This window comes from Lampris incognitus, chromosome 7 (assembly GCF_029633865.1).
Source record: "Lampris incognitus isolate fLamInc1 chromosome 7, fLamInc1.hap2, whole genome shotgun sequence".
NCBI classification, from domain to species: Eukaryota; Metazoa; Chordata; class Actinopteri; order Lampriformes; family Lampridae; genus Lampris; species Lampris incognitus.
In genome coordinates this window covers 52,754,503-52,778,985 of record NC_079217.1, presented here as the reverse complement: position 1 = coordinate 52,778,985, position 24,483 = coordinate 52,754,503, and the positions used below count along the sequence as shown (strand labels likewise).

Genomic DNA, 24,483 nt, shown 5'->3' with positions numbered 1-24,483 from the left:
CTCACTGAGGTGGATGCCTGATGTGATGCCCGTCCTTTTAAATAGGGTTTAAGCTCAAACAAATAGCTTTAAGTTATGTAAATGAACACCTATCTGGCCTCCCACCCGCAGACACAGCTAATTGTGTCTGTAGGGACATCCGGCCAAGCCGGAGTTAGCACGGGGATTTGAACCACCGATCCCCTTGTTGGTAGGCAACGGAATATACCGCTACACTACCTGGATGCCCCTTGGCTCCCACTCTTTTAAGGAATTCATTTTGCAGCACTTTTCAAGGACATGTTGCATGGCTTTGGTTTGGAAATACTTGACAAAGGTTGCTCATAGAGGGTCATATTATTCCATCCATCCATTATCCTGCTCGCAGGGTCGCTGCAGCCTATCCCAGCAGTCACTGGGCGGCAGGCGGGGAGACACCCTGGACAGGCTGCCAGGCCATCACAGGGCCCACACACACACACACACACACACACACACACACACACACACACACACACACACACACACTCATACCTAGGGACAATTTAGTACAGCCGATTCACCTGACTCTGGACGGTGGGAGGAACCTGGAGCCCCTGAAGGAAACCCACACAGACACGGGTAGAACATGCAAACTCCACACAGAGGACGACCCGGGACGACCCACCAAGGTTGGACTACCCCGGGGCTCGAACCCAGGACCTTCTTGCTGTGAGGCCACCGTGCTAACCACTGCACCGCCCGGTCATATTATTCAATATTAATTATCAGTGGAATCCTCACAACCCGGCTGAACACACCCACACACACACAATTCCTCAAACAAAGGTCGTTTGGTCTCGAGTCTTACTAAAGTGTCTCCACTTGTAAACTCGTATTTCTGACCGAGTCGGGGAAGAGAGAAGCTGAACTCGGGGTACATTAACGCAGCGCATAAACCAAAACAAACATCCTCTACATGGACCGTGTAAGCTTTCAGCTGGCCAGTGAACGAAGGCCTCGAACTTTAAAGCGCAGTTTCAGCAGCTCAAAATATGACTAGAAACACACGATCTCAGCTACAAAATCCACAACACCGTTATATAACCTTCCATGACTTCAATATTTCCAAGACTTCTGGTGAGTTTGGTCGTTTCGGAGGTGTTTTCCCTGACTGGGAAACTAGACTCGTAAGTGTCCAGGTTTTCCAGGTTGCATGGGAACCCTCCTCTTCCCAGCCACATTTGATAAAACGCCTCTCCTCGTCCCCTCGTTGGCGTCTGGGTTTGATGCTGCACCTCCTCGTGTCCTCCGACGACGCTGTCTCCTTCTGCCGCTTCTCAGGGTGAGCGGCGTGGCCCTTTATGGCCCTGGCGAACAAGCAGAACACAAGAGGACGCACATTTCCTAACTCTCCTGAACTGCAGGAGAGAGAGAAAACCCCACCTACTGCACCCTCACTTCCTCCCTCTGTGCTTCCTCCCTGCAGTCGAGGTCGAGCATCTCTCTCTCTCCCTCTCTCTCTCTCCTCTGCTGCTCTTGGCGGTTGTTCACTCCTTCCTCTCTCTTTTGAGTGGAAGCAATCAGCAGGTCCTGGAAGACCTAAAGGTTCACAGTAATGCAGGGGCGCCGACAGGGGGGGGGGCAAAGGGGACATTTATCCCCGGGCCTCAGATCGGGGGGGGGGCATCAAACTGACCCCTAACCTTAAAATAATCTGCTGGAATATTTTGTCCAAAATAAATATGACATAGAGGTCAGAACAGATTCATATGTAGCCTACATGAGATGATTTATAGTGCACGGGGGGGGGGGGGGGGCTTGCGAGATCATCTCGTCCCGGGCCTCGGCTAGGCTGACGGCGCCCCTGCAGTAACGTCACATTACTTTAACGCATTACATTAACTGGCCTTGTGCAAGTCCATTAAACACCACGACTGCAACTATCTGCCATCACAGACAAGTCAACACTTCACTGCACAGTGAAATTGACCCCCCCCTCCCCCCTCCTTCAGCAAGGAAGGAATATTTCAGGTTTTAATTTTCTAATTGACACTTCATTGATCCCCTCAGGGAACGTTTGGTATCAATTTCCAAGATAAAAAGGAAATTCAAATCTGGAAATTGACCCGTTCTGAAATATTGTTACGAGCCTGCACTGTCTGAGCTGGAGTCAAGTCCGAGTCATTAAGCCGTGACGTCCGAGACCCGACCTCGACCCCCCTGCCTTTAGCTAAGACATGCTCTACAGCAGGGGTGCCCGGCTCCAGGCCTCGAGGGCCGCGGTGTCTGCAGGTATTTGTTGCAGTCACGTGCTACGCCACCTGATTTAACCAATCCCCCCCCCCCCCCCATTGGTCTGAGAGGTGAGCTAATTACGGCCCTCGAGGCCTGGAGCTGGGCTCCCCTGCTCTACAGCATGCATGCAACTCTGCCTCCAAGCAAAGCGCTTTACAATTGTCTGTTCGCTGGTGCTGATAGCAACTACATACAGTCGCATGGAGGAGTAGAAATGACCTTTATTTTGCTCCGTCTTTCCTCTCGATGATGCTGGCTGGTGTCTCAGTGCAGCCCATCCCTACGTTATAAGACCGGTTGCCTGGAAGACGTGCACGTTTGCCATCCTCCACCGAAAGGACAGAAGGCAACTTACGATTGCAAATGAATGGTGAAAGGAAGCAGCAAAAAAAGGAAAAAGTTGACGGTCTAGCATAGGCGACCACGTGGGTTTTGAGACGAACTTAAGAGAGGTGTCTGTGAGAGGCGGCCTGCACTGTGGCCCTGGACGGGCTGACCTTTACCTGGATGTGTGGCAACACCACCCTCCCGCCTCTCTCTCCCTGAACAATAGAAAAGCACATCACAGTCTTGTTTAGTCCCCCTCCCCCTTCTCATAGTGAAGCTGGGGTCACCTCAGCTCCATCAGCATCCTGAAGCATAGAGAAGTTGGTCCAAAAGAGGAAAAATAAAATCTACTCCACTCAGCACACACAACTCAAAACCGTCTCATCACCATGCTTGGAGCACAAAAAGCAAACCTGAAAATCAATACAATAATAAAACATTAAAAAAAAAACGTCACAAGTTACTCTCCACCATCGGTTGAAAGAGGTCTGAAAAGCTTTGCTCTACATTTGGAAATTCCAACACTTTGTCAAAGAGTTCAGGGCTGGAAGCTGTTCCAGATCCCTGCGTTGCTCAGGATGCAGAACACGGTGCAGGGGACAGCACACGACCCATGCTGCATTCATGTAGTCTTGCCTGCAAGTCCACAGCCCTCCTCCCATGATGCTCAGCTCTCCCCTGTTGTTGCTGGAGCTGCTGGCACTTTAGCAAAGCAACCCTAACACACACACACACACACACACACACACACACACACACACACTCGTTTCACTGTCCTTATGAGGACCCCTCATTGACTACATTCATTTCCTAGCCCTTAACCCTAACCTTAACCACGCAAACTACATGCCTAACCCTAACCCTTACCCTAACCCTAACCCTTACCTTAACCTCAAGCTAACCCTAATTCTAACCCTAACCCTAAAACCAAGTCCTAACTCTAAAATAGACTCTTTTCCTTGTGAGGACCTCTAAAATGGCCACACAAGGTAGGTGGTTTCTGGTTTTTCTATCCTAAGGAGGACATTTGGTCCCCATTAGGATAGTTAAACATGTATACACACACACACACACAAACACACACACACACACACACACAAACACACGCACACACCAAATTAAACACCGGGTAAGGTAACAGAGCACGTGAGTTGACAGTGGAGGTTGTTCCAGACTTGCTCCTGGGTCTGGTGGACCTGGTCTCAGCGCTCTCGGAGAAGATGGTTCTGCTTTTTTCTGGGGCACTTTGTTGACTCTTAAACGCTACCTGGGCCTGCAGCTCGTCCCTGTCGAGACGCTGCTTTTTCTCCCTGTCGGGGGTAAAGGGCCGAGCTGCCAAGATGAATGAATTCTAAAAACAAGCAAATCAAAAATGCCACAAGACTCGCCCCCCCAGCCCTGACACTCCCCCACCTCCCCATCCCCCCCAGAGTTTAATCTAAGTACTCGCTGTTAATGGGACGTAGCCAGACTGAGCTGAGCAGAGTTTGCTTGTAATTCTGCCCTTAAAACACAATGGGTGTAAGGAAACATTGATACATTTGAATAATATTGTCTTTCACAACAGATTCTCAAAAACAATGAATTGATACTTATTATAAAATCAAGCAATCTGATTGGCTGTTAGCCATGGCATAATAGTGGTATACAACGGCGGTGACGTCTAATTCCTTTACACAATTCAGTATCACTCCACGTGTGTTTGTGGGGGGGGGGTTGCACATAAATGGGGACATACAAATTGATATAAATAAATAGGCAAATGATGAAATCAATCAATCCGTGATTAAAAAGGATAAATAAAATAAGCTAGTACTCGCTGCCTTGCCACCGCCTTGCACTACGTGCGGGCAGCCAGGAGGGTCTATTTCTTTATAAGAAGAATGCTTTATTAACGTGTTAATAAAGATGGTCTTTCATATTGCCACACTTGGCAACCGGTGGTATATTGTGATGTATCACGGCCTGCCGTTACACACAGAGGGATGTGGCCGCGGCGCCACCTCCTTGTGTAGTTTACATCTCTGACCACTAGGTGGCAGGTGCAGCGCTTTCAATTTAATTCAATTCAATTCAAAACTTTGTTGCAGACTCAGGGTCCATAACAGACAAAGACAAGGTGTGTGTGTGTGGGGGGGGGACGAAGCCTTTAAAAATAAGAACCATAGGTAAAAGATAAACCCCTAGACAATACACAGAGTAAACACAATAAGATAACGTAAAAGGAACAAATCAGTGTGTTATAAGAAGGCAGCTATACCAGTGGTCCCACTGCAGGGACTGGTAGCGTGTGGCACTGAATCTCATATTAGTTAAACTCTTGATGATTACATTATCAGAGTCACTGAGCCGGCAAATAATTATACATCAGATTTCTTAGAAGAGCCTGAGAGGTGCTGACTCCTGCAGCCACAAGCACTTCACTTGCACTACACCATCTAGGTCTTTTCAATATTATTCTCATAGCATCATTATAAGCTAATCGAAGCCTCTGTAAGCTTGCTTTGTTGTAGTTTGACCACAGGGGGCAGTATAGAGTGGTGTACAATACGCTCTGAACAGAGACGTCTTCACACTAACTGAACACATACCAAACTTGCGTGAGAGAGTTTTCTTGTGCACAAATCATGCGGCATTGCCTGTAAATATTGTCTGTAATTTGTTCAGTAATATAATGGCCAAGACATTTCACCTTATTACATACCCCAAGATTATTATCAGGCCATTTAATATCAGGAAATTTCAGATAACTGACCTCTTTGGTTCTGCAGATCATGACAACACTCCCCCTCATTTCGTTTTTAACGTGTTGCCTGCACATTGTTTTTAATGACAGTAAATTGAATTGAATTGAATTGAATTACTAGCATGTGTGTGTGTGTGTGTGTGTGTACTTACTTTTTTTCATCATCCCTGGGAGTGTTTGATTTCAGTTTGCCAGAAAATCCAACACCATTTCTTTTAGCAGGCTGTGAAGTCTTACAGGATTTGGACTGTTGTGGTTGGGGAGGCTCTGCAGAGATGTACATTGAACACATTCACAGACAATCAGCAAAAATGTATAGGTATATATATATATATATATATATATATATATATATATATATATATATATATATATATATATATATATATTTCTTGTGTGCCAGATATCTCTGCCTCTAGCAGCATTTGTTTGTTCTGGATCAGGCCATTTGAAACTTTGACCCCTCCGGCATGGTAACGGGGTTGTCACCAGAGCATAATGTAGACAAACTAAGAGATAAGCATAAGATAAGTCTGATTCGTTAGCAGTGTGTAAACATGTCTTTCACCTCCTGCGTCCTGTTTTGGTGTGCAGCTGGACCCACGCATCTCGTACTGTTGCCTCCAGCTTCATCGGCTGGCTGAGCTGAGGGGATGCTGGGCAGGGTGAGGGGGTTAGCAGCCTCCGGCCTATGAAGACCAGATAGTTTCCCTGACATTAAAGACGCACTGCTTCCAGGTCTCTGGTAGTGAAAACATACAAATACCCATCCCATACACGTGTTTACATACACACTTTTGGATGGTTTCAGCCAACTCATAAAGATGTACTTTCACAAGAGCACCGGCATGAAGACAGAAATATTTCTATTTCCATCGTCATATCTCTTTATATCTCTAGTATCTGATGATACGACACCAGACCGTGTGGACCACAGACACACACATTAGGAGACATTGCATTGTTCTTTATTCTGTATGTTGGGATGCTTCAGAAAAGTGGATGGCAACATTTGTATGTACATATGCCTGCTTTCCTGGATGGCATCTCGCTGCTCCTCATCTACTGACATTGGAGAGGGCCAAGAGCACTCTTCCAATTGTGTTAACTAAGTCTGCACCCTTGAAGCACATGAGTGAAGATTAGATTTTCAAGACACAGAATCAAACCTTACATCAGTGCTTAATGCAAACTGAAAAGCAGGAAGGCCACCTGATGATTTTTGAAGAACCAACTCCGATTCCCTTGGAGGTGAAGAATATGTCTTTTTTGGAGGCCGGAGCTCTCAGGAGGAGCTACCGAGTCTCTCTGACACAGCCCTCCACTACGTCTCATATCACAGTTAAACAGTCTAATGTGAGCACAGAAAGGAGAAGAGAGAAGCAAAATGGGGCCACATTAATGTTGTGTTGAGCCGGCGTGGAAGACGGGAGAGATAGAGGTCTCTTCTTTGCAACTCTCGTGTCCCATATACCGCACGACCCCGAGAGTGCTCCTTTACTCTGCCCCCCACCCCATTGTTGCCGAACAATGGCTTCCCGGAACAAGGCCGTTATTGAGAACGCCAGTCTGAGTCGGGGTCCTACAGTCAGTCAGTAAAATGGTTGTCTACCCAGTCCGAGTCGAACTCCCAAACAGACAACATTAATCACAACATGAACAGACATTATTAAAACACAACTTGAACTAGGGTGACCAGATCCATCCCATCCATCCATCCATTCATTATCCAAGCCGCTCCCAATCGGGGTCACGGGGATGCTGGAGCCTATCCCAGCAGTCATTGGGCAGCAGGCGGGGAGACACCCTGGACAGGCCGCCAGTCCACCACAGGGCCATAATAATAATAATAATATCCCAACAAACCAAATGTGGGAGAAAGAGTATGTTCATGTGGGACACGTTACCAATGCTGAGGTAGTCTAAAATGTTGATATAATGTCCATCTAAATTAAAGAATAAACATTTCTATTCTGCCCTTTAGCTCGTAAAGCATCTCTGTGCTTTGCCCTCTGGTTGGTTCAGCAGCACACAATAGACTATGCAGGTTACAGGTTAGGCCTTTAGCACGTGAAAGACTTGCGTCCAGTCGCAGGTCATTTTCTTTTAACTTGTTCGTAATCTGACGGTGTATGTTAGCATCGCTATCCTCATGAAAGTCAAGGATCTTGCTTTTCAAACCCAACTCTGTTGTCCAGTATCTAACACACAGTGGAAGAAGTTTTGTAGTGCCATGATTAGAAGCATCTGAAGCCACTGGGGGGGTGGTGGGGGGTGGGGTGGTGTGCGTTTGTCGCTTTGGAGTTGAACCATTGGTGTTTTTAATTCTCTCAAACAAGTCTCCACAGAGGCAGGTGAGAGCACATCTGCAACTATGGATGCTGCTTTTGTACGACCACATGACTTCTTTTTTTTTTTTGCAGTGTCCGAGTCTGGAAAAATGAGCAGGGCTAGCTCACTACCACAGTCTGCTGACCTGTATGAGTTGGGGGGGGGGGGTAGTTCAGCTAGTTATTTCAGCTGCTGTTACCTTGTCTGCCTGGCAGTCATCTTTGGGTGTCAGTAGGAATGACGCCATAGATCGGCACATCTCTTTTTCAGCCAAACGTTTCTTTTGAGACTCACATGTCTCGTGTTGCTTCACGTCGTATTCCCCTCCAGGGGCGTTTCCAGGATTTGAGGACATTTGGGGCTCAGCCCGGACTTCTGTAGGGGGGTCCGGGGGGATCCTCCTCCCCAATTTTTTTTTTATAAACAAGCTCAATTTTATGCACTCTGGCACCTTTTTGAAATGTATGTACATTGTTGTTATGTTGATTCCTGTATATGTATTTTTGCAATTAAAAAAGGGGGGCTGCAGCTCCCCCTAGTGGTGGGTGCAGTCCCTCTCCCCTCTCCAAGTAGTGGCAGGTGACTGTTACATCTTAGACCCAACAGTATGCCCAAATTTTCCTAACGTACAAATGCAAACAAAAACAAACAAAACAAAAACCATACCGTTATTTTGAACAGGGGGCTATGGCTGCGTGGAATGTACATTTTTAATAATAACGTGAGTAAACACTCCATTCCAAATCTTCTACACGCGAGCCTCACAAACAAAACAATGACGTCATACTGTAGCGACCGGGGGGGGGGGTTCGACTCAAGCTAAGTAGGAGACTGTTTACTGACTGTAGGACCGTGACTGGGACTGATGTCGCCACTTTGGAAGATGGCTGGGGGTTGGGGTGGGGGGGGACTCGTTACGTTGTCAGTTCCGGTCCGTTCTGGCCGGTGTGAATAAAAGCGGTCTCGGGGTGGTGCGCTGTATGGGGCAGGAGAGTTGCGATGAATACTTTTCTTTTTAGTTGGCAGCCCCCCCTACTTAAAACATCTCCCCGCGCGCCTGCCCTTATATAAAACCGGAGATAGACACCGATTTACAGACGACAGACCGATTTCATTATTGTCACAATTCTCCAAAATACTAGAAAAACTGGCAGCATATCATCAGTCAGCTATCACCAGCAAGCCAAAGATGCCTCAACCAGTAGTGGATCTAGAGATTTTTTCCTGGGGTGGCAAAGGGGTGGCAAGACTGTGTCCCAGAGGTGGCAGCTGCCACCCCTTGCCACCCTGTAGATCCGCGCCTGTGAGGGGGGGGGAATTCTAAATCGGCGACTTCTGTTTGAGATTAGTTTGGCGCGGGTCTCATTCACCTTCACCATGCATGTACATAAAATATACTTTAAAAACATATTATCTGATTTATAAATGGGGTGGCAACAGGGGTGGCAAGACTGTGTCCCAGAGGTGGCAGCTGCCACCCCTTGCCACCCTGTAGATCCGCCCCTGGCTTCAACTCACACTGACCCTTCAGATGATCCCATCCCATTTTTACCGGAGAGAGAGAGAGAGAGAGAGACAGAGACAGAGACAGAGAGAGAGAGAGAGAGAGAGAGAGAGAGAGAGAGAGAGAGAGAGAGAGAGAGAGAGAGAGAGAGAGAGAGAGAGAGACAGAGACAGAGAGAGAGAGAGAGAGAGCGAGAGCGAGAGAGAGAGAGAGACAGAGAGAGAGAGAGAGGGAGGGGGGTCAGGGAATGCTCCAGGTCTCCATGGCGACGGTAAATAGATCTGCCAGTGTGACTTGCACACAGGTGAAACAGGATCCGGCGGCAGAAAGAGAAATGAGTCACGCGCGCGCGCGCGCGCGCGCGACATGGCATGTAACCCCGTCCCTGCGGTGCAACAAGACGCAGTCTGGTAAAGAGGAGCTTCTCCTTTGGCTGCACTGGTCCGCCAGTGTTGTTTCTATTTATTCTTTATTCCCGTGCCCTTTGGTTTCATTCGAACGCTCTTGCTGTCAGGAATCAACGTTCCCTCTTGTCCCTTTGTAAACGGTCCCTGACACTAAATGTGGCTCCAGTTTATAATTTAGTTCATTATCTTTTAATGAGAAACGGTGAACGTGAACAGAATGTATCAGTTTCAAAGCAAAGAGCGCAATTAAACACGCGTTAGCTCCTTTTATAGACAACAGCCGCGCTGTTGAGAGGTCGTGCGCATCACACGTGAGTCGTCCTCGCATCTCTGACCTGAACCGACCTGCTCATGTAAACACGGAGAGGACACGATCCTTTTAATTCATCACCGGTTAGAAACACGGAAAGTAAAACAGCAAACAGAATAAGACGCAAAGGCGACATAGCCAACTGTTGAGCACATAAACCAGTTCAGGCTGACATTATTCTACCTTGTGTTTGTTATATTGACACTTTTCAGAGTTCCGCGAGGCGTACGGGGAATATTTCGTTTGTTCATCTCCTGCACGAGGACGGTTTCCATTGTTGGTTTATCTAAATATTTGCCCCGCCATTTTATGCTGTTCTGCCGTTACCTACCACGCAGTTTGTTTGTTTTTCCTTCTGGATTCCTTTTGTTATTTTCTGTGGAATGTTTGTTTTTGGCTTGATTCAACTGTAACCGGTTATTTTCTTGCCCGGTGCGGGATTCGATACGGGGTGTATTGCACCACAAGGCGACGTCACTAACCGCTCGGCTAAAGGGTCAGACCCGTTAGCTAGGGGCTAACGTGTTTTATTACTAGTTTACACAACCAATGAAAGGAGATCATTTATATTCCTCTTTGTTTTGTTTTTCCATCGTACTCTGTATGTGTGTGTGTGTGTGTGTGTGTGTGTGTGTGTGTGTGTGTGTGTGTGTGTGTGTGTGTGTGTGTGTGTGTGTGTGTGTGTGTGTGTGTGTGTGTGTGTTTTCAGTGCCACTGTGCAGAAACAGCAGACCTTGTGAGTGGTTATGAGGAACCGCCTCTTTCAACACGGTGGTATATGGTCCTCATAACAGACAGTTGTGAACCTTTTTTAACATACTCTGTTTCAGATAAAGTTATACCCCTTTCAGGACGTGCGGGTGGTGTGGCGGTCTATTCCGTTACCTACCAACACGGGAATCGCCGGTTCGAATCCCCGTGTTACCTCCGGCTTGGTCGGGCGCCCCTATACAGACACAATTGGCCGTGTCTGCGGGGGGAAGCCGGATGTGGGTATGTGTCCTGGTCGCTGCACTAGCACCTCCTCTGGTCGGTGGGGGCGCCGGTTCGGGAGGGGGATGGGGGGGGGATAGTGTGATCCTCCCACGCGCTACGTCCCCCTGGGTGAAACTCCAGGTGAAAAGAAGCGACCGGCGACTCCACATGTATGGGAGGAGGCATGTGGTAGTCTGCAGCCCTCCCTGGATTGGCAGAGGGGGTGGAGCAGGGTCGTCTCGAACGAGTGGGGTAATTGACCAGGTACAATTCGGGAGAAAAAAGGGGGAAAAAAGTTATGCCCCTTTTCCAAAGTTCATCAGAAATGGATTGTGTGTGTGTGTGTTTATAGGAAGGAGCGTGTGAAGAAGGAGAGAGAGTCAGCAAAAGCCTTGCTCAACAAGTGGGGCTTTCTGATAGACTTCTATCGGGAGGTACAATCACATGACATGCACACATATTCTCCATCCGATGAGCGCACACGCACGCACACACATTCACTTGTATGTATTACAGATCCAGGAGGAGGGTGCCAAATTTAAGGAAGTGTCAGGCAAACTGGAGCTTCCTCATCACTTAAAGATACGGCCACCGACTCCTTCAGAAAAATATATACATGTAAGCCTTCCTTTCTATAGTGTCTGCCTGTCTGTCTGTCTGTCTGTCTGTCTGTCTGCCTGTCTGCCTGTCTGTCAGTCAGCATGTTGGTCTATGATTCTCGTGGGAAACCTTGATTCTTATAGCATCAGATAACAGGACATGTCTCAGTTGTAAAAGTAGGGTGTGAATAGAAATGGAGCAATAGAACTCCATAAAGTAGAACACAGCCAACATATCAACGCTCAAAGCACGTTATGTCCAACAATGTGAATATAGATTAGAGTAAAGAAATGTGTTAACTGCAAATATGAAGAAAGTGCAAAGATCTCCACTAGAACAGGCATGACAACGCCGCACCATTTATTATGTACTTTCCGCTTCCGGTGTGGGAAGATGGCGCGGGAATTCACGTTTGCAGCGGTCTCACCCAGTACCGTCCATGCAGTGTCCTTGTCCACGTCTGCGGTTAAGTTTTGTCTTCATTTGATGGCTGGGAGAGCTTGGTCTGCTGTGTCTTGTGGGCCCAGGTACCACGGTCCAGCCTGGAGCTGCACCCGAGGAGGTAACCGAGGGTGGTCTGACAGGAAGTGGAAGCAGGGCAAGCTGAGCTGGCTGCTGGGTCATCCGGTCCGCGGACCGGCGATTGCGGTGGCGGTATGGCGGCGGCCTCACCTGGCATTGACTGTGGTGTTTTTGGTGTCGTCGTGTGGAGTGCGGGGAGGTGTGTTGAGGGCTGGGAGAGCTGATGTTGGATCGGCTGGGGAGCCTGGTCTGCTGCATCCGGTGGTCCCAGGGACCACGGCCCCTGCCTGGAGCCGCACCCGAGGAGGAAGCACCGAGGGCGGTCTGACAGGACGCAGAAGCGGGGCAGGCTAAGCTAACTGCTAGCCCATGCAGACCGGCAGGTCCGACAATCATCCTGGCTGGCGTTCGTTCAGTTCAGTTTGGATACGTTAGTTTAGATATATGTGTTAGTATGTGTGTTGTTGTAGTTCTTGTAGTTTTGGGGTATGTGATTTTGTCTTTGTGTTGCACTGCTCTGGGCTGGGGGAAACGATATTTCCTTTAATTTGAAATGACGAAGTGTTCCTGATTCCTGATTCCTGTAGATTTAAATAAAAAATGCTTAGCACACACGAAGGCTGCCAAAAGCAGCGGTAAGGCAACGCAAAGTCATAATACTGCAACATTTTAAAGCTACAATCCTGATGATTTGCATGCAAACAAATTTTCTATCTAATACCGTCTATTGCTGACATATATGAAGCTAAATTCTGCGACAGTTCTTCATCGATAAGTTGTTATTTTAGGCACCTGAATTGTGATGTGGTGATTGTGTTGGACAGGCGATCAGCAATATAAGAGAGCAGCTCTGTGATATGATCTGATGCAGTAGGCAGGGAGAAATAGTCTGTTTCAAGTGATTTACCCAGACTACAAACCAAGGTTTAACTACCATTGTCGCTTGTGTGCCATCAGCTCAGGAGGAAACAATTCCTACCTTTGTAAAAATGACATCTTGGGACCAAAGCCAACACAGGCAGTCTAATGCATTACAAACTTTATCAAACTATATGCGCCAGTATTGGTTGTGGTTGCTATAGTTACCAGGCCTCCGTTCCGGTCTGCCTGCGTTGCAGTCTCGGTTGTTCTTCCTGTTTCAACTAAATGGCCGCTGCCGCACGTTTCCATCTGCGTTGTGTGATTCATTGATGTCGTCTCTCATTACTGGCGTGGTGGCAGCGCTTACCAGACTTGCGTCCCGAGGACTGATATTTACCGAATTAATCGCGGTAGCCCTTCCAGGGGAATCACGGGGTAGTTACGTCTACCACCAGACGCAGCTGGGCTAGCTCAGACACAGTTGTGCCAGCTAAGTGGGCAGCATGGCGACACACAGAGCACCGAAGCAGTGGTGTTTAACAAAGACCGAGACGGTGAACTCTTTTGAGAACTGGCATCACAACCTGCTTTATATCTTGTTGCTCGACGCCGGGTTTGCCCCCTTCCTGCTCGATGGCGTGGAGTGGGAGAAGAAGTCTAAAACGTCCCCTGTCCGGAGATTCACAGATGACGGTGAAGATATTCCCGCGCCCCGACGTCGCAATAAAGAACAGAAGGTAGCCATGTTAGAGCTAATGTTGGGACAGATAGCCAATTATTGTCCTGTAATCTCTCATCACAGCATAGTCAGGAACTCCACATCTATTGACAGCATATGGCAAGCTATTCGTCTACATTATGGCTTTCAGTGCCCATGGGCTGTGTCTGAACTCCCCAAGTCAAAGCAATCCATCCCTGTCCGGACAAGGAGGCCATGTCACCTTTGTAAATGTGCCGGCAGGCCTGATAATCACTTCCTCAGCAAATGTTCCTTTCTGCCCCCCCAAGATAAAATGTACATGGCAAAGTCGCGCCGGGTTTTGGGAGAGCAGGTCGAGACTGACGATGACGTAGAGGAGTGCGTTAGTGGGGAGTCAGCGCCATCTAGTGGTGTGAAACATGTACTTCTCAAACAGTCCCCTTACCTCGATGCCTTCCATGGACACTGCCCTGTGCGTCTCACCGTTGATAGTGGGGCAATAGGTAACATGATGAGGGCCTCATGCACAACCATGCTGGGCGTCACCGTCACAGGAAGTACGCAGTCCGCATTCCAAGCAGATGGCTCGTCCCTTTTGAAAGTATTGGGAGAGACAAGGACACACTTCCGGAGAGATGGCCATGACCTCTATTTTGAGGGCCTCGTCGTTGAGAATCTCGAATCTGACATCCTGGCTGGAATTCCCTTTATGGAAAAGAACGACGTCTCCATCAGACCAGCCAAACACCAAATCTGCTTGGGCGAGGATATATACCGCTACGGCACCCTCCAAACACCGATGGACAGGCATGCTGTACGGCACACGCACGTGCTCCGCACTCCGGATAAATCTACTGTGTGGCCAGGGGAGTACATCGAGCTCGAGCTGCCTCCTGAGCTGTGCAATGTGGACAGTGAGCTGGCTGTTGAACCACACGTCGATGTCTCATGTGACCAGTCTGACACACAGCAGTGGCCTGCCCCAACTTTGCTACGGGGTGTGTCCGGGAAGATCCGTGTCCCACATCTCACTGGAGAGCCGCGGCTGGTCCAGAAAAGCCACCACCTATGCCGTGTCCGCGCCACATATGTCCCGCCACTCAGCGACGCCGCCATGCCAGCTGATCCCCCCAAACCGGCCCCGACGACCATGTCAGGCTTGTCCTCTGACCTTGTCGCTCTGGATCCAGATAACCTCATGCCTGCTGACATCAGAGATGAGTTCCGTGCCCTGCATAGAGAGTTTGATGCAGTGTTTGATCCCCACTTTGAAGGACATAACGGCGCTGTGGGTCCGTTCCAGGCCAGGGTGAACATGGGACCTGTCCTACCTCTTCCCTTCACCAACAGGTCGGCCTGGCTTGCCATACAGGCAGAGTGCTCTGACCTCAGATGGAGTCTCATCCACGACGAGCGCAGAGACACCCTCAGGGACGCTTTAACCCGCTTATGTGTGGGTCTGTGCCCTCTCGACGGCCCCTTTGCTGTGATCAGGACTGACCCTGCCCCTGGTTTTGCTGCATTGGCAGGGGATGGGGCCCTCGCTATGCACAGACTAGTTGTTGAGGTGGGCAACGCCAAGAATGTCAATAAGAACCCAGTGGCGGAGAAGAGATTCAGGGGCAGATTCTTCGCCTCGAGCCTAACTGTAGGGCTGTTACTCCCCTGTTACTCTCTGTCGCTACGGCCAACCTGAACAGTCATGTTAGGTCGCGTGGATTGTCTCCCTGTGAAATGCTGCTTCAGCGTGACCAGTTCTCCCATAGGCAGTTGCCTGTGGTCGACCAGGACCTCATCTTGAAACAACACTCGGAGCGTGTCACCAACCATCCGTACAGCATGAAGTCAAAGGTGCCCTCTGGTCATGGGGCCGTGCCTCCCGCCATTCGACCTGGTGAACTGGTGTACTGGTATGGTGACCGGAATAAGTCAAAGGCCCGTGACAGGTACCTCGTCACTAGCGTGGATGGGGCATGGTGCAATATCCAGAAGTTCACGGGGTCTCAACTCCGTCGTACCTCCTACAGGGTCAGGCTGGGTGACTGCTACAAAGTGGAAGGTCCCTCTACAGCCTCTGAACCCCACGCGGACGATTTCGCGTCTGATGAGGACTTGGACAACCCTGCCCCGCACTGCCCTGACATACCGCCAGCCATTGCCGAGCCCCCACCTGCACCTTGCCTGCCTTGCCCTGACATACCGCCAGCCATTGCCGAGCCCCCACCTGCACCTTGCCTGCCTTGTGATAACCATATGAGGCTGGGGGATGAGACTGTGCCTCCCGTCGAGGTCGAGCCTGGGGGGAGCTCCCCTGGCGAGTGTGTGCCTGCTCTTGCACCTGATGCTGCACCTCAATGCTCGGAGCGTCGCTGGCGCTTGCCGCGGCATTTAGAGGACTTTGAACTTTAGGCCAGTTGTTTGTGTGTACTGGTGATAATGTTTTGTCTTACCTTACAGGTCTAGTTATATAGCCTGAGCTGTGATGTTGCCTGGTGTTCTGTGGTGTTATTGTTGTACTGTGTGTAGGGGGTGGGGGGGTCTTTCTTTTGGGAAGAAAGGGGTGACGCCAGTATTGGTTGTGGTTGCAAGCCTCCGTTCCGGTCTGCCTGCGTTGCAGTCTCGGTTGTTCTTCCTGTTTCAACTAAATGGCTGCTGCCGCACGTTTCCATCTGCGTTGTGTGATTCATTGATGTCGTCTCTCATTACTGGCTATGGGAACACTTTCTACAGCATCGCCACATTGGCATCGTGTTTCAACCTATTTTCCAACACGTACGTGTTTGCTGCTTACCGGGTGTTCCTTCTACCTGGTCAAACATAATTCGCCTGCGCTATACAGAGACTAGAGAGCTGTCTCCAACCATAGTGGAGATGCCATTTGGTGTTAAGTAAACTAACTTAAAAAGGGAGAAAAGTTTCAGATTTCGACTTGAAAGACAGTGCAGTTGCAGATTCATGGATATAATGAAAGCTTTTGTACTTGCATATTATGCTGGGGGTTTTTCAGAGTAGGCCTCCACGGGGGAGCAATGATACTGTAACGTGCATGGATAAGTAGAGACGTTGGCCCCCCAACGGGTCGGACCCTTTAGTCGACTGGTTAACGTTGTCGCTTGCGGAGAAGAAAATACGGGTTCGCGTCCCGGCTGTGGCGACGGTCCCCCGGACTGCCCGCTACAATACATAGTGATGGCAGCCAAATGCAAAAGAATAAAGCAACGTTACCAACTGAACACCAGTGGGCACCTTTTCAGTGCTGCACGATTTGGTGAAAAAAAAAAGAAGTCATGTTGTGATTATTGTGGACAATATCGCGATTTGCGATATAATAAACTGTAGAGGAGCTCAATCAGGAGTCGTGACAACTTTCTCTTTCGTCTACACAACGTGCACTATTTAGTCCGTCACCATAACAAAAACCCGCGCAGCGGAAGTGTATCACTGTAAACACGAACCGAGAAAACAGCAGCTGTAATCAAACGTTCCTACTAGCTCAATAAGGGGAATTATGTATCCCTATGTAACCGGTTATTTTCTTGCCCGGTGCGGGATTCGATACCAGGTGTACTGCACCACAAGGCGACATCACTAACCGCTCGGCTAAAGGGTCAGACCCGTTAGCTAGGGACTAACAGGTGTTATTAGTAGTTTACACCTATAACCAAGACAAAACAAACGAATACAAATTCGGCGTGTTGCCGCGACATGTAGCGACTTTCATTTTGCATATTTTACACAAAACCTCGTTCTGCTCAGCGTCGCTGAGCTGGAATCCAAAACATCGCCATATATCAGAGGTCGCGTTTTGTTTTGCCAGCGGTTCATCCGCGTCAACCTGCTCGTCGTGATCGGTATCCATTTTTCCATTCTTTCTGGTCTGCACGCAGCACGCTGGATAGTCACGTGACCGTAGACTGCACGCGCTTCGCTGCCTCAACAGAGACCGATCGGTCGTCTCTTAATTAATTATGGGCGTGGTTATGCAGACTGCACACAAACAGACGTTCACACACGGACATTGTGTTATTTGATTGAACCGCAGCCTTCTGCGGTTCTATAACTGCGCAGGCTGACATTAGATGAATCGTGCAGCGCTAGTTTTGGTCTGGCCCTGGAGAAGGCGCTGATAACAGTGGCTGTTTCAAACATCACTAATTACCAGGTGACAGGAGGTTAAACAAAAAGTGTTTGGCTGTCAAACTGTCTCAGTCTGTCCTTGTATTTGAAGGGGAAACAACCTCTTTTGTTCTCTGTATGTCCGTTTCTCTCCTCCCCCTTTCTGTATATAGCAGACAAACAAACACACTCATGGAAACACAATTATACCCCCCCCACACACACACACACACACTCTCTCTCTCTCTCTCCCTCCAGCTCGCCCCCAGTCCCCCAGACAACTCAGGGCATGACTGGCTGGCATTCTGCCCGGCCACAGTGTCAGCTGCCGAAATATGGCGAGGTTCACCATGGAAGAAAGAATTCTTTTAAGGAGATGGGCTGATCGATGACCCTGTCCGTGATGTTGGAGTAGTTAAGGGAGCTGCAACCAAATAAAATGACCTCCAACTTGGCGAAATAGAATAACGACCATGTCTAACATCCTTACAGGTTATTTGACCAGTGGCGCATTTGTGCGCTTGTCCCCTCACTTGAAGTTCACATTTTCAACCAGCAGATGGCAGCATTTACTCCCTCATTCTGGGTCAAAACCCCGTTAATTTGGGATAAAGTCAGACAATCTTTGCATACATCTCTTATGAGTTTCTGCAGGATATCACACAGAATGGAGGCGAATTTCAGTACATATGCTTTTTTCCTTCTCAGGTGACCTCTGGGTAGTATGACCTCTGGGTAGTATGGTTCTGACCCTTTAGCCGAGCGGTTAGTGACGTCGCCTTGTGGTGCAGTACACACCGTATCGAATCTCGCACCGGGCAAGAACATAACCGGTTACAATAACAAACTATGTCTTTCAGGGTAAAGGAATGTGTGATGTTTGTATTTAAGAAGATGTGAGATCCCAGATCTTTCCAAAACGTATTTGTTACTGAACAACTGAAAAAGAAATGAACAGGAGTCTCCCCATCGTTTCCACAGAAAGTGCAGCAGCCATCAAGACATGTGAACTTTGCTATAAGAGTATTAGCTGGGTGTATGCTGTGCAGAAGCTTGAAATGAATCTCTTATACCTTATTTGAAATACAGTATTTATATGGTAACAACCAAGCCCTCCTCCAGTAAATGTCCTCAACACAAGAATTCCAGTAGAACGTTCCTCTAGGTATCACTTTATTCCTTCTTTCGAAAATTCTTCTGTTTATTGATACATTTTTTGTCAGTGAGTTCAATTCCATCTAACGTTAGCAAGTTTTAGTCCCCCCGCCGCATAGATGACTTTTAAGTAATTGAGTCAATCCAAGAGGAAGTGCATGTATTATGGAATTAAACTCTCTACATGGACCTGGAAAGTCACGAACCACCATAAACTGTTCATGGGACAAAACATTACCAAAATCATCAAAGAGGTTTAGAATGTGATTGAATATGTCTGTGATGCCATTTTGGAAAAAAACAATGATTTATTCATAATATCACTGTTGTGCCAAAGAAGTGATTTATGAGGTGAAAAATTGTGGACGAATGCCAGTTTCCATGCTAAAAGGGCTTGCTGATGGAATTTAGATAAACGAGCAGGTAACCTATTTGGTAGATAATTGCATTTTAGAAGGAATGAAAGGCCCCAAATTTTATAAAAAAATGTGTTTGGGATGAAATACCAAGTTGATATGGGATTTGAAAGACATATTTTCAGCCAGTTTATTTTAAAGGTATTTACAGTGTCATTAAAGTTCACAAATTCAAGACCACCCACCTCTCTAGAATTGGAAAGTACAGATTTTTTCAAGTCTATTCGAATTGTTTTTTTCCATACAAAATCTAAGAAGGACTTATTTATTTGTTTAACTGTAGAGTCTTGACTAAATAGCAACAAAGATGGGTAGACCAAGCGGGGCAGACCTTCTGCCTTTGAGAGGAGCACCCTCCTAATAATAGAGAGATCCATCTGAAGCCATAGGTTTCATAGGTACAGAATCAGAACATTCGTGAATGGACAAAATTTCACACTTTGGTAAATTTAGCTTTAAACCTGAGGCATTTGAGAATTGATCGATTAAGTTAATAATGGGTTATTGACTTTTGTCTTTTAGAAATAAGGTTGTGTCATCTGCCAACTGAGAAATCGTAATTTCTTCATCAAAAATAGAGATTCCTTGTAAACTTCTGTCACTGGTGATATTCAAAGATAATAGTTCTGTAACCAAAATAAATAGTGGAACTTGGGCAACCTTAACGTACCCCTCTGTTGATTGGAAATCTTTTAGAAGTATCAAAATTAAATAATAAAGAGCTATTTATATTTCTATATAACATATCAATTATACGCACAAGATTATCCCCAAAGCCAAATAGTTGCATGTTCAATTGTGTCAAATGCCTTGTAAAAGTCTAAACAAAATGAGCGCCTCTGAGTTTACTTCATCTGCATAATCCAACAGGTCAAACACTTATCTAATATTCCTGCTTATATGTTGGTTTTTCGTAAAGCCAGTTTGAGTTTCTGCTATTATTTGACCCAATCCTTTTCTTAATCTATTAGCATAGAGTCTATGCTTGGCCTTGGTCTATGCTAATAGACCAAGGCCAAAATCTTGTACTGTATAAATAAAAAGGTAATTGGGCCCCAATTTTCTATCGATAGAGGCTCTTTCTCGGGCTTGGGTATGAGGGTCATTATGCCTTGTCTCATTGTAGGGACCATCTTCCCCTGGCTGATACATTCCTTATACATGTCGAGTAGTGGTCCACTAATGATTTCCCAAAAATGAGTGTAGAATTCAGCACACAGACCATCAATTTTTGGGGATTTGCCTTTCTTCATTGAGAATAGTGCAATCTTGATTTCATCAATAATAGGTCAGCCTCACATATTGATTTAAAGTTATCGTCTATTCTAGGAATCCTATTTTGAATTTGTTTAAGAAACTCCTCACTAGCCTTAAGCATTGAAGTTGGAATGATACGGTTTTTCATAAAAAGCAGAGACAAAAGCAGAGATCTTGTTCAGGTCTTTGCACAAGACACTGTCAATATAGAGTGTAAGGGAGTAAGCAAATGGGTCAGGGTTCCCAAGACAGAAGGTGTCCACAGTTAACATGATAAATAAGTTAATAAGAAAATAAAAGATTTTTCCTTTAAATTATTACACAGGTTTTACCCAACGAGTCAGTACCTGAGAAGATTTGTAAAAACAACGAACCCCACTTGTTCGTTGTGCAAAACTCAAATTGAGACAATCACACATTTATTTTGGGACTGCACCTTTCCCAGAAAACTTTGGAAGGAACTAACTGCTTTTATATGTCTTAAGTCTGTAATTTTCCCTTAAATGGGAATATGTATTGTTTAGTTTCCATGACAGAAATAGTGAAAGCAACAGTGAGTTTTACTTAATAAATCTTTTGTTTTTTGTTTTTGTTTTGCAAAATTTCAAAACCATAAAAGTACAATTTTAAATAATAAATCATTCTTTCCTGCGTTAATTATAGAAATTGAAAAATATATATCTACCATTTCCAGAAGCACAAACAGAAAAGCAGTCAGAACATATAACGCTAGCTTACATTATAACATGGCGACTGCCTCCCAGTGACTGCTGGGATAGGCTCCAGCATCCCCACCGGGACCCTGAGAGCAGGATAAGCGGATGGATGGATGGATAGATGGATTTCCCCCCTGACAAAAGTGCTTTATTTTTGTTCAACATTATCATCATTGTTATTGTTCATTTGTTTTCTTTATTTGCATTTGGTATGACCATGGAATGTGAAGGTGTAAGGTTGTTTATAGTTGATTGGTCTGATGATACATATGTACAACATTCCTGTGTCGTTTGTATTCTTAAAAAAGAAGAAAAAAGGCAAGGCAAGGCAAGGCTATTCCTCCCGGAGCCGCTAATTCCTTTTCTGTTCAATTGTGGGCAGCCTCGACGCCCGCTGGTGTAACTGCTGCCATCTACCGGTCTGTTTTATACTTATTCTCCACAATATCTCTTTTCTGTTTTTTTTTTCTTTTCTTTTCCCAACATTGTCTTTGTGTAGAATGTGACACTTTAAAAAATGACACAGGATTAAAGACAACCTTCGTTAAATTCATCATTCAACAGAGATGTATTTTGGTGGGGATCTGGAGACACCACAGTAGCACTTTCTTGTATTATGAAGGCGAGTAATGTATGATCAACGAAGGTGGGAAATTCTCAACATCAGTTTTAAAACTCAACTCAAAAACGTCATTGCAGACTCAGGGTCCATAACAGACAAAGACATGGTTAAAAAATTTTTAAAAAAATGACGCCATGAAAAAAAAGAAGATAAAACTAAGGAGGTTCATTATTTACTTTAAAAAGACCACCGCCCTCTGACCACCAATGGTATGGACGTGGAGAGAGTCAGCAGTTGTTTTTAATGCACTTTTTGTTTTTAATATTTATTGTGTGCTATTTGTTTTTATGTGGCACTGGGGTCCATGTGAAACGTGATTTCGTTCCCTCATATGTATGAGACGTGCATATAAGGCAATGACAGAAGCAGTCTTGTCCATAAAATATAAGAACCATAGGTAAAAGATAAACCCTAGACAATACATACAGTAAATAAAAGGAACAAATCAGTGTCTTATAAGAAGGCAGCTATACCAGTGGTCCCACTGCAGGGACTGGTAGCGTGTGGCACTGAATCTCATATTCGTTAACCACTTGATGATTACATTATCAGAGTCATTGAGCCGGCAAATACATTTATACATCAGATTTCTTAGAAGAGCCTGAGAGGTGCTGACTCCTGCAGCCACAAACATTTCACTTGCACTACACCATCTAGGTCTTTTTAGCAGTATTCTCATGGCATCATTATAAGCTACTCGAAGCCTCTGTAAGCTTGCTTTTTGTAGTTTGACCACAGGGGGCAGTATAGAGTGGTGTACAATATGCTCTGAACAGACATCTTCACACTAACTGAACACATACCAAACTTGCGTGAGAGTGTTTGCTTGTGCATACATCATGCGGCATTGCCTATAAATATCATCATCGTCTGTCATTTGTTCAGTAATTTAATGTCCAAGATGTTTCACCTTATTACGTACCCCAAGATTATTATCAGACCATTTAAAATCAGGAAATTTTAGATGATTGACCTCTTTGGTTCTGCAGATCATGACAACACTCTTACTAGCATTGTATTTGATATCATGCTGCACACCATACACACAACGTATATCAAAGAGCTGCTGGAGACCAGCGCTACAGGGACCAAGAATGACAAGGTCATCTGCATACATAATATGGTTCACCAAGGTGTTACCCATCATGCACCCAGTGTTACAGGCTTTCAACAGCTTGGACAAATCATCAATATATAGATTGCAGGGAAATGGAGACAGAATCCCCCCTTGTCTGACACCATTACTAACCCCAAATGGGTCTGAAACGCTATTACCCCATTTCACTTGCATAGTCTGGTGGGCATACCAATAAGCCAGGATTCTCACAGTATTTAGGCACCCCTCTTTGACTCAGTATAACAATCAACTTGCTATGATTAACACAATCAAAAGCTTTAGAAGCATCAATAAAACACATAAGAACCGATGAGTTTTGGCCTCTGTATTTGTTAATAATTTCCTTTAAGGCATACATATACATAAGTCAGTGGCCATTTTTAGCTTTAAAACCAAACTGGTTATCCGTGGAGGGGATAAACTCATGCGCTCTATCCAGCAGTACTTTTCCAGGACATTTGGCAGCATGCTGGCTAGCGCGATAGGCCTGTACCTATCTAGGTTTAAAAGCAGTAAATGGGGATTTAGTTTAAAAATAATTTACATTTTATGAAAGATGTATTGTGCCAATAAAATCATCACATTTGTTACAGGCTTTGCTCTTCTGGGTTGTGCCATCCTCTTGGCCAGGGTCTGTTTACTTAAGTACTTAAGGTTTGACTTTCAGGCGTTGGCCGAGAGGATGGCACAACACAGGAGAGCTAACATGTCAGCGCAGGACTCCGCAGTCTACACCATCTACAGGCCAGTGGCCACTCGTTCAAGGATGAGGATGTGCACATCCTTGATAGGGAGGAAGGCTGGTTTGAATGGGAAGTCAAACAGGCCAGCTATGTGAAGAGAGAACGACCAACCCTGAACCAAGGGGGGGGGGTAAGAGTACACCTGTCACCATCTTACAATGCAATGCAACTATTCCCAAATCCTCTGTGAATAGTACCATTGTAACTCTAGTTAATGGTCACTCTCACCCATATTGCATATGAAACTGACCGTTGGTTTCGGCCGTCATGCAGCTGTATTGTTCGTAAGGGTGGGACACCTGCAGTCAGATGAGACTGCATCTCTTGGACGAGTGATGAAACGTATGGTCAAAACGTTTCTCTCTCTCAGTAAATGTATCCGGATGAACTGATGCAACTTTCTTTGCTTTTCTTACCTGGATTAGGGAGCATGCTTACAGACAGTCAATGAATTGTTTAACACAACATTTTTTTCGAGTGTGACGATGAACACTACTAATTTTGTGCAACAATTTATAAGTGCAGCAAAGTGCCGGGCTTTGTAGTAAACGTTAACAGACAGGACAAGCCCTTACAGTTTGTCATGTCCCTGGCTCTGTGGGAGAATAGTCCATATTGACTCATAGATCATATCAAACTTACAGTTAATGCTGAACTACCTAAGAGCGTATAAAACATGGCAGTGCTGGAAATCAGATATGTAGATTTTTTACAGCAGGAAATAACTATGATATACTAATTCATAATGATAAAATATTGAGAGCAGGATAAGCGGTTTGGATTATGGATGGATGCTTAGTTT

At 46.2% G+C, this 24,483-nt stretch overlaps 1 protein-coding gene across 1 annotated transcript in view; it reads right to left on the bottom strand.

Annotated features, from left to right (window-relative positions):
* Window positions 1–954: 954 nt before the first annotated feature.
* The window catches only part of LOC130115276 (NACHT and WD repeat domain-containing protein 2-like), a 41,225-nt gene continuing 17,696 nt past the window's right edge, over window positions 955–24,483 (bottom strand). The window contains exons 11-13 of the mRNA XM_056282888.1: window positions 3,759–3,934; window positions 1,175–1,328; window positions 955–1,017 (exon numbers count right to left, since the gene is read on the bottom strand). Coding sequence (XP_056138863.1) covers window positions 955–1,017; window positions 1,175–1,328; window positions 3,759–3,934 — 393 coding nt within the window. The remainder of the gene's footprint in view (window positions 1,018–1,174; window positions 1,329–3,758; window positions 3,935–24,483) is intronic.